The 11209-nt window shown below is 37.4% G+C and overlaps 1 protein-coding gene across 4 annotated transcripts in view; it reads left to right on the top strand.

Moving 5' to 3' along the window:
- LOC123869239 (scavenger receptor class B member 1-like) overlaps positions 1–11152 on the top strand; it is a 23315-nt gene extending 12163 nt beyond the window's left edge. For all 4 annotated transcript variants that reach the window (XM_045912075.1, XM_045912074.1, XM_045912076.1 and 1 more), the window contains 9 exons: positions 2572–2666; positions 5181–5344; positions 5946–6093; positions 6612–6812; positions 7507–7631; positions 7798–8066; positions 8447–8565; positions 9568–9693; positions 10224–11152. In XM_045912075.1, coding sequence (XP_045768031.1) covers positions 2572–2666; positions 5181–5344; positions 5946–6093; positions 6612–6812; positions 7507–7631; positions 7798–8066; positions 8447–8565; positions 9568–9693; positions 10224–10529 — 1553 coding nt within the window. In that variant the 3' untranslated portion in view covers positions 10530–11152. The remainder of the gene's footprint in view (positions 1–2571; positions 2667–5180; positions 5345–5945; positions 6094–6611; positions 6813–7506; positions 7632–7797; positions 8067–8446; positions 8566–9567; positions 9694–10223) is intronic.
- Positions 11153–11209: the final 57 nt, after the last annotated feature.

The following is an 11209-nucleotide window of genomic DNA, read 5'->3' as shown; positions in this document are numbered from 1 at the left end:
ATTATCTTTGGTTTAAGCCCCCATTTTTTCCCCAGCATGCGTTTACATTGGTTTAGTATCGTAAGCGATTTATTAATTTTATCTTCTGTATGCCTTTTCCAGCTGAGCTTGCTGTCCAGAGTCACACCAAGGTACTTGACCTCAGTGGACAGTTTGAGGCTTGTGTTGAACAGAGTTGGTGGTTTGTTTAGCTCTATTTTCCTTTTGTTAGTAAACAGAATCATCTCTGTTTTCTTTGGATTTACGGTAAGTTCATTTTCATTGCACCATCTTTCGATTAAGCGCAATGCCCGTTGCATGACTTCATATAGTGTGTTCTCTAGTTTGCCACTGATTAAGATGGTGAGATCATCAGCATAACCAATGGTGTAAAATCCGCTTGTGTTTAGTTTGTTTATCAAGTCGTCAACTACAAGGTTCCACAAGATTGGTGATAGAACACCTCCTTGAGCGCAGTCCGTTATTAACTTGCATGTTCTACGTAATAAAAAATAATTTTTGTTTAGCTACACGTGCAATGTACCTAAGTATGAAGTCGAGCGAGCAAATTAAAACAAAATTAGAAATCCAAGAGTAAAGCTCGCCCGACTTCATACCTAGGTACATTGTACGTGTAGCTAAACAAAAATTATTTATCACTTTTTAGTGTTTGTGGTTTTTGAAGTTGGTTTTATTTTTCTTTTGAAATTTTTTTATTTCACAATTTTTAGTGGCCCCACTGTACTATAGTATGCTATGTCCAGTTAAAACCCTACTGTTTTCCATTTGATCCTCCATTTGATTGAGGAGTTCTGTTCTTCATCTCCGAAAATATTCATCAGATCTTCACCAAATTTATATGGGACCACCTGCACAGTATAAACAAAAACAAAAAAATTTCAAATCGGTCCAGGGGTCTTTGAGTAATCGGGGAACATACATAAAAAAAAAGATTCCGACGAATTGAGGACCTCCTCTTTTTTTGGAAGTCGGTTAGAAAGTGTTAGGTTTTACCTTTTACGATGGTACGGAATCCTTCGCGTGGGAGTCTGACTCGCACTTGACTGGTGACAATCGTGAAGCATCCGCAGTCCAGTGCACGAGAAAAAAACATTAAAACGTGAATTTCATTCCAAACGATTTTGAGATTTTTTTACATGTGCTTTGGAAATTGGAATCGACAAGCGAATCTACCACTGATTCGGAATGCCCTTTCAACCGAGAAGAACCAAAAAAAACCTCAACTCAACTTTTCTAAAATTCAAATATATATGTAGTTGAGCCATGTGAAAAAAGTGTGCTGTTGTAAATAGAACGCGTGATTTAGTGAATGGCGTCGTCCGCGTCATCATGAAAACAAAAAAATAATATTTGACTGACGATAAGGGGTGATAGGGGTCAGAAAAAAAACGGGCGATGTAACTTAGTTGATTATAAAAATAATGGACTAAGAGCAAGCGCATTCCAGACCTTCCTTATTTTATAAAAACTGAAAGTTTCTCTGCGTATTGTCCCCAACACAGGGAGGAACGATCAGAGAGTAGAGACTATGAAGTTTGGATCATGGTGGCTTTGGGAGATAACTGGTAATAAAGGTGTGAAAAATCTTACGTCAAAGTATTAAGCCTATGTTTTTATATTTTCTTCGGAATTGTATTAAAAATTACGTCATATATTGCCAGACATCATTAGTGACATTAGCGTCGTTGCAACCCCCTGCCAGACACCCTTAAAATTTTAAAGTTTGTCTTGGGGATAAGACAACACGCAGACTAAACTTTCAGCTGCTTTGCTTCAGCTGAAAGTTTAGTTTGCTGTGTTTCAGCTTTTACAAAATGACGAAGGTCTAGAACGCCCTGGCTCTCTCTCTAATATTACATCGATTAAATTAAGTACCTATATACCTAGCTGCCAAACACTTAACAATAACGCCCAAAATATTATCAGTTTTTTCATACGATTAGGTATTTATTTTAAGACGACACACAAACAGGTTAGATAATGCAATGAGTGTTTCCAAAATTGACTTGCACATTGAAGTTCCCAAGAAATCGAAAATATTTTAACTGTCTTTATCAACTCCTCAAGCGCGAGTCCGCCCACATGTGCAATACTGACAGCTAGATCACCTTTGGGTCGGAACACCCCATTATGGAAGCTTAACAAGATAAAGTTCAAAACTAAAACCCGACTGCGATCGTCTTAATAAAAAATAAAATTGTTTTTCTGTCACTTGTATATTTCAATGTTGTAGTTATATTTATGAACTCAGAATTTTCTCCTCTTTCATTTGACACCCCACTCGATACAATAGCAAAAAAAATTTTGGAGACCCCCACTTTTTTTCATGTAACATCAGTTTTTTTCGTATAAAATGTAGCCTATGTCACTCGGACCTTTACGACGAATCAATTGACACCTCATTCATCAAAATCGGCCCAGTAGTTTAGACGCTACGGTGCCGGTGGAACACACAGAATCTGGATACAAACATACATACCCACATATACATAGACTGCTAAAATCATAACACTTCCTTTTGGCTTTGCCGCAGTCGGGTAAAAATATAAGTATTTACGTTTTTTTTTTCAGCGAAGATCTACATACTGATCGCAGTTGGGTTTATACTACTGGTTGTACCGATAATATCACTCTTGATGGATACGCAGATGGTTTTAATAAAACATGTAAGTTACCGTTGTTTTTTTTTTTTAATTTATAGACTAGCGCTTGGCTGCAATCAGATCTGCTGGTCAGTGATGATGCAGCCTAAGATGGAGTGCGCTTGCCTAGAAGATGCCTATTCACTCTTGACTTGGAGGTATCCATATTAAAATTGTGTATCATTAAATTCGCCTAGATTTCGCGTTGGACCTGGGTACGTCCCCGCAAGCTATAGGTTTTGTTCTTGAATGAATTAACAGGGCTCTCTCCGTCACTCGTTTCATACAATCGTAGTTCCAATTTCATTTTATCTCACTGTCAAATTGAAAGGCGAAATTCCACTAACCAGGTAATTAGCCCATAAAAATGAGCGAATGTTTTTTTCCTCATGACAGGATTCAGTTCCGGCCCTGATAAAACCTCTCCCGAAATCAATTCCTGGCTACGGCCATGGTATTGATACTGTGAAGGTGGAATTATAAGTTAAATGTAATTTTAAGTTAACATGCAAAGATTGTATGCATGAAATGTATAACATTTTGTTTTACAAAATGAAGAGTTCTTAAAAGCTATTTAAATAAATAAATAATCTTTTATTTAAAACCACATTGCAAACACAGTTCACCAATCAAGACACGGCAACATACAGAGAAAAAAATACAAAACTCACAAATAAACTGAAATATCTAAATAGGCTTTCAGAGAGAACCACCACCTATTTCTTCAAATACAATAATAAACAATACAATAATACAACAATAAATAAGAAACAATGTCTCCCGTAAACAAATCTAAACCCCGTATTTTTGATGGTGGTAGTCTGTAAATCAAAAAGAGGCAGGTGGTAACCACATGTGGCAACCCTACTTCCTAGACAGTTTTCATTACTCGGTATGCCTACTGCCAAAGTTTGACAGAAAGTGTGGCGGTAGTTGTGACCTCTGATTGGCCGACTCTCTTTCACTATTTGCTAAAATTGATTATTGCAACAACAATTTTTTCTTTTTTGTAATCGAAAACAGAACACGGACGTCAAACAGGTTGACTAATTGCAATCATTTCTGACCGGCTAACATTGTTCCGCTAGTGGCTCAAACTCACTGTCGCAGCAAGAACATGGTAAATTCAGCCAATCACAGCAATTTGAATTGGTTATCACAAATGTACCGATCTAGGAACCGAGAATGCACGAACCAGGGCAAATAGAGATAAGAACAATAATATCATACATAGAAAATCGACGGGGGATCGTTGAATAGTATACCCTACCTAAGAGAGTGACATAGCCTATATTTTATCTCTGAAAATCAGTGGGTTCGAACGGGGAAAGTTAAATAATCCACGCGGACGAAGTCGCGGGCATTAGCTAGTCACACTAATATTATAAAGGCGAAAGTTTGTATGTGTGTGTGTGTGTGTGTATGTGTGTTACTCCTTCACGCAAAAACTACTAGACGGATTTGGCTGAAATTTAGAATGGAGATAGATAATATCCTGGATTAGCACATAGGCTACTTTTTATCCCGGAAAATCAAAGAGTTCCCACGGGATTTCAAAAACCTAAACCACGCGGGCGAAGTCGCGGGCATCGGCTAGTAATATATAAATATCGGCTGGGATTTGTACACGTGCAATGTGCATCCTTGGTGAATTACGGGGCACTAAAATTTTTTTATTACAGCTATAATGTTAACATAATTATTTAACATTTTGTGACCTATAATAGAACTTATTATGTAGGTAATTTGTAGACTATTACTTATATTTATCTACTTATGTTAGATAGAAAAAATTACGTATGAATCGGCTATTCAAATAGAAAGTAAGAATAACGCAAGAAAAATAAATTAATAGGTAGCTTAACTCATCGGCTTGGCTATCATATTCTACTAAGTAGGTACAATAATGAACTATACTTAAATAAGACTTAAAAAATTGGACCAGTTTTTACAACGATGTTTAAAAAACGCAATGAAAGTGAGCCCCAGAATTAATTCTTTACCAAAAAAAAAAAAATTATAATATCAAGATCTTAGATTTTTTTTCAAATATTTTATTACTAACTATACTTTGTATATAGACAACAGGCAAAATATTTTTAACCCCCGACCCAAAAAGAGGGGAGTTATAAGTTTGATGTGTGTATCTGTGTATCTGTGTGTCTGTGTATCTGTGTATCTGTGTATCTGTGTATCTGTTATCTGTCTGTGGCATCGTAGCGCCTAAACGAATGAACCGATTTTAATTTACTTTTTTTTGTTTGAAAGGTGGCTTGATCGAGAGTGTTCTTAGCTATAATCCAAAAAAATTAGTTCAGCCGTTTAAGAGTTATCAGCTCTTTTCTAGTTTTCTTGTAGAAAAGAAGGTTAGATAACCGTTAGGTTCATAATATTATGTCAATTGACAAATGTCAAGCTGTCAAGATGGACGTTGTTTATTTGAAAATGATGTTTTGGAAAACTCAAATACTTTGTCGGGGGTGTTATAAATTTTTAATTTACACTTGTAATTATTGTACAGCTACTTACATTTTTCAGATGACAAGGATAGCGAACGGTTCAAATGTGTACAACATGCTGCAAGAGGAGATACCGGGAGCTTTTGTGCATGTTTACGTCTTCAACATCACGAATGGAGATGCCTTTCTCTCAGGAGAGGATGACAAGCTGAAGTTGCAAGAAGTCGGGCCTTTTATATACCAGTAAGATTGTCCGGTACCCATTTGAAATCTTTAGAGCGTACTTTCTTTAGACTTTTACATAGGCTGAGATCAATGGAGCTTCCTTTGAGTTTGCTCAGACTTAAGACCGAGTTGAAACGAGCCAGATTGATGTCAGAAATTGTCTTAAGATTGAAGTCACAGTACGCCCTATTGATCTCAGTCTTATTCAGCTAGGTGCCCTGACGACAGACGATACAGCTCATCGCGTTATCTTCCCATAATACCAATAAATTCTGTGGTTAACGGAGTCATAAGGTATAAGGCGCAGCGAGCAAGGAAACAGTTTAAGGGTTTTGGACCATTTTTTCCACATTGATTTTTAGAAATTCCACCTGAGCTCAACTGGGACGTAGACTCATCGCCAGCCCACGACTGAGCGTGAGTCTCCTCTCAGAATGAGAAGGGTTTTGGCCACGCTGCACGTTGGCCAAGTACGAAATGGCAGACTACACACACCTTTGAGAACTTTATGGAGAACTCTCAGGCATGCAGGTTTCCTCACGATGTTTTCCTTCATCGTCAAAGCAAGTGATATTTCTCCTGGTAAAAACTTAATGAAAATTTCTTAATTAATCTTCAGGGAGTACCGAAAAAATGATCAGTTTGAGTTGGACGAAGAAGCGGGTGTGATGCGGTACACGCCACGTTTGTGGACGAAGTTCGTCCCCGAAGGCTCAGTGGGGGATCCTCACAAGATAAATGTCACCGTGCCTAATGCAGCTTTGCTGGTACGTTGGCGAAAATTTCGAAATATCTCGAAGGGTCATACCGAACAAAAATTTTTTGCGGGCTGCAACTCACTTTTGCTTTAACTTGCCTAGGTGATGCTTTCAGATGCTGATGACTTCATCAGCACCTGGATTTACGTTTTTAAAATCCCGGGGAACACTGTGATTTTCTGGGATAAAAATTGACCTGTCACTCTCCAGGAGTGATTTTATGAACTATGTCTATAAAATTAATAATAAAACACGCTGATGATGACAAAATACGTTACTTGGTTGCAGCGTGATTGAAGAACAAACCAGTAAACCAACAAACAAACACACTTTCGCATTTATTGCAGTATACAGTAGCGGGTAGTGATAGCCAGTATAGGTAATTCGTTGTACAGAATCTCTTGACTAAAGAGAATAAGACAGGACATATACATAGGTACTCCACTCATAAAGGTCTCTGTGGAGTAGAATGACACCCAATAGAAGCTGGAGTGGGTCAGTTAGTTATGCGTCAAATTTTTCTTCAGGCAATGGCATCAATGCTCTCCGACTACCCGTTCTTGACAAAAACAGGCTTCAATATCCTGGCGAGCCGTTTGAACACCCCGACCCTGATGAACATGGACGTCCACAGCCAGCTGTGGGGCTATGAGGAGCCGCTCATTTCCGTAGGCAATACGCTTCTACCTGGCTGGATCACCTTCAGCAAAATGGGTCTTTTAGATCGGGTATGTATTTTGCTATTCAATACGTCTAAAACTAAAGTGATGGTCAGACTGTACCAGTAGTCTGCCAAGACTCCGATGATTATTTGCTATCTGTCCCGCTCTAATGCAAACGTAGCATCTATCTAGAGAAGCACATCTTACACCCTGAGGAAGCTACTCTAATTCCAATCAGGAAAGTGCTGCTGTCTGTTATCTGTACCTGGCAGTCACAAGTATTGGCGAGGAAATTTAAAATTGGCGAAGATTTCCATGAATTTGAGCTGGTTGGTATGACACATGTACTCAGGACTTGCACAGTCTCAAAAGAATAAAGAAGAAGGAAGTCATATTTGTGAATAGATCCATCAAACTTTTCAGCTAATTTCAGCGGCACTACGGACCTGGAGTCAGTTGAAGATATCGTTTTATTATGCTAAAATAAAACAATAAATGTTGCAAACAGGAAGTCCACCATTGCATCAGAATGGCGAAGAGCACCATATCTTAGCTTCCTAAATATCACTAACAATAACAATATCTTCATAATAATTTAACATGGGTTATTCGAGATGCCGTTCAACATGTTTCTGAAAACCAGGAAAAACACTGGTGGTTCCTCTGGTGCTTCATTAGCGGCAGTAATCACTTAACATCAGGTGACAAGTCTACTCGTTTGCTCGCTACATATTTTAGATCAAGTTCCCGCTTGTTCCAGTTATACGACCCGGCAGCAATACCTCGCTTTGAACTTGGAATCACAAATGAGGACAAGTTCAGAATAAAGACTTTAGACGGCGCTCGTGGGCTAAGTGTGTGGGACTACGAGAATCCCAGTAAAAGGTACACATATTTACTTCTTTTGCTTATACTACCCCACTTTGTAATAATAATATGGCATCGTCACCAGATAGTAAGTTCCGATATTTTAAAGAACATTGCCCATTCTCGACGTGATAAATCAAAACATGAACTAGCTGTCTATAATATCTTATCATATCTTTTTCAGAACTCGTTGCAACACTCTCGTAGACACATACGAAGGGATCGCCTACCCTCCAGCATTGTCACCTAAAACCAAACTGAGGTTATACCGGAATGTCTTCTGTCGGATGATAGATCTAGATTTAGTTGGAACCAGAACTATAGACTACGGCCCTGAAGCTTTAATCTATAAAGTCAATAATGACACCTTCAATATAGGACCTAATACTGAATGCCTTTGTGGTAAAAGGGCGTGCAAAAATGGAGTATCAGATTTGTCACCGTGTTTATATAGTGAGTCCTTTTTTGTTATTTTGGTGATGACACATTTTAGTATAGTTATTCATATCTTGACAAAAATGATGAGCCTTGAATGGAACGTGCTGTGAAAAGCTGTTATAATAGGTTCACAAAATAGGTTCCTATCTTGGAATCACTTTTGCGAGCACGCTGGAGATCTTTCATGCAACTCAAGACCAGTAAAAGCCATATGTTTTTTTGTAGGTCTTTTACAGCTGCTCACACCTTTTTTGACTCAGGCTTATAAGTCAATACTTGTGTACATGAAAATTTGACCCGAGAAAATTTGCTTCCGACTGCAGTCGTAGGCGATGGAAAGTGTTGAAATGAAAAATCTGATGTAGAGAATGTGCAAAATGCTTGTCAATTTGCAGATCTTCCTATGGCTCTATCTCATGCTCACTTCTTGCACGCGGATCCTCAGCTATATGAACGCATTGAAGGCATACACCCTGATGAAATGAAGCATGGCAGCGAGATTGTGGTGGATCCTGTAAGTAACTATCTAACAGATATCTCATAGAGCAATTTGCACAAAATATCTTAAATACTTACTGTATAATAATAGCAATAACTTCGCAAAAACATTTGCGATTGGGAAACGCCAAATTATTTGAGTTGACAAAAAGCTCATTTTCATTCCTTGATAAGTACTAAAGGAAAAAAGAGGAGAGAACGACCAAGGTGAAAAGGTGGATGGATTGCGTGAAAGAGAATATGCGTATAAAAGGGGTGGATGATGCGTTGACGGATGACAGAAGGGAGTGGAAGAAGACATGTGCCGACCCCACGTAGCGTGAGTTAAGGTCAGGAAGAAGAAGATAACTAGGTCAATACGGAAAATTCGGTAATTCCCCGCATGCTGGGTAACGACATTGTTTTTCTTCCTTTTACAATTTTCTGCTTTATATTGTCATTGGCGAAATTTTTGACTTATTAACCCCCGATCCAAAAAGAGGGGTGTTATAAGTTTGACGTGTGTATCTGTGTATCTGTCTGTGGCATCGTAGCTCCTAAACTAATGAACCGATTTTAATTTAGTTTTTTTTTGTTTGAAAGGTGGCTTGATCGAGAGTGTTCTTAGCTATAATCCAAGAAAATCGGTTCAGCCGTTTGAAAGTTATCAGCTCTTCACTTGTCGGGGGTGTTATAAATTTTTAATTTACACTTGTATAAGACCGCCATATGGAAAGAGGTAGATAGTCGATTGTATACGTCTATAGCCAATTTCCTTCACACACAATGACCTGAAGTAGGTGGCGGGGAGCAGGTGGATGATAAAATAGCTTATATCCAGCAGTAGACGCATTCATTGTAATGGATTGGATTGGATTATATGCAATTTATCAATTAAAAGATATATTTGACGCAGTGCTGATCGCATGTAATGTTCTTTAACTCAAGACCGTTTAACTTAAACGTGAAGGTGGTTTGGTGGTTTTGATAATCACTAAGTTTAAATAATCGCTAATTTTACCCTTTTCAATACTTCCAGAAAGTTGGTGTCGTGCTGCAGACGCGTTTCACTCTTCAGATCAGCGTGGATATTCAAGATGTCAGCTACAACCGGCAAGCCAAACCGTTTTCGAACATGGTCGTGCCTCTCGCTTATTTCACAATTGTAAGAAACCTTTACATTTACTTTATTAATGAGTATTGTAGAGATATTAATATGTATACATTGTATATAAACCGATCTTATATCATTTATCATTCATCAGTGAAAATACATAAATCTAACTACCTACTAGACTTTGACCACGTGGATTTAGGTTTTGAAATTCCCGTGGGAACTCTTAGAAGATCAAAGAGTCCCATGATGAAAAGAAATCTATGTACGTTTCTGGAATGGCTCCGTGCCTTTCGCCAAAACTTCAACGGATAGGTGGTGAAAACAGACAAACACATTTTCGCATTTAAGTATAATTTTACCAAGTATGGATATTGGATACTCCAGATCACCGTGGAAAATAGACGTTCTGTTTTTTTGAGTATTTGCGCATAATCAGTATGATGCAGCAGGGTATTAGGTATATTGACCTGTATGGGTATACGCATATCACAGACAGTGCTGTCATAGACAAACTAAGTTTGCATGAGTGAATTTTAAGTTTTCTTTATTTATTTTTCAAAGGATTCTTTCTTCTCCAGATTCAAGGGGAATTACCAGAAGAAGGAAAACAGGCAATCAAGTCGTTGCACGTCAATTTCTTTTACATGGTCCATGGATCCGAAATTGCCACATTTATCTTAGGCTTAGTAATTTTATTGTATGCAGGAAGAACAGTCTTTTGGAGCGTAATTTGCTCGAATAGACTTTCATATAAGATTTCTAAGTTGAAGAAACCATCAAATAATATAGTACAGGTAGAAGAACCACTTATGAATGAAAATAATTTCAGCCATATAAAAGTTTTAGAGTCGGAGATTTACTGTACCAAAATCCAAGAACCTTAGCTCAAAATGAGGAATAAGAAAAGAAGAAAAGAAGATTCAATAATGATAACCAAGGCAAGAGGTTCATAATAAAATTGATGGTACTTAAAAATTGAACTATAGATCAGTAATATGTCAGTTTAAAGTGGTTGATTTAAGAAAGCAAAATAGTTAAGAATCACCCAATGATACGATTCAAAAGACAGTTGAAACTTATGTTTAAGATAAGTTCCACGATATTGCGCAGGTGAAATAACCCAACTGTGTAGGTACAGCTCAATAGTTAGATCAATTACTTAGTTATTTTGAAAAATTAAGCAATTGTTAATAAATATTTAGCAATAATACAGTAGAATTAAGTGATTGCTTTAATAAATTTTAAGAGTAGGTAATTTATTTTTACAACTATTTTTTATGAAAAACAGCAGGGTAGGTAGATACACATTACAATATAAACTTTAATGTTTTAGGTATTCTCTCTAGAAAATTTGCACACATGGTAAAAAAGTAAAATTAAATTTGAAATGGAAATGGTGCTTCTTATGTCACAAAGATTATTATAAGTTCTAAAATTGTGTTATGACTATCTGTGTAATAAAAATATGAATCAGAGCCAGGCTCAAATAAATTAATACCAATCTGAATTAGTTTCTGTATCTGCACTACTACTGGAGAACTCACTACTACTTGAACTTGACGAA

This window comes from Maniola jurtina, chromosome 10 (genome assembly GCF_905333055.1).
Source record: "Maniola jurtina chromosome 10, ilManJurt1.1, whole genome shotgun sequence".
Lineage (NCBI taxonomy): Eukaryota > Metazoa > Arthropoda > Insecta > Lepidoptera > Nymphalidae > Maniola > Maniola jurtina.
The sequence above is the reverse complement of the archived record's forward strand: the minus strand, read 5'-3'. Positions and strand labels throughout refer to the sequence as shown.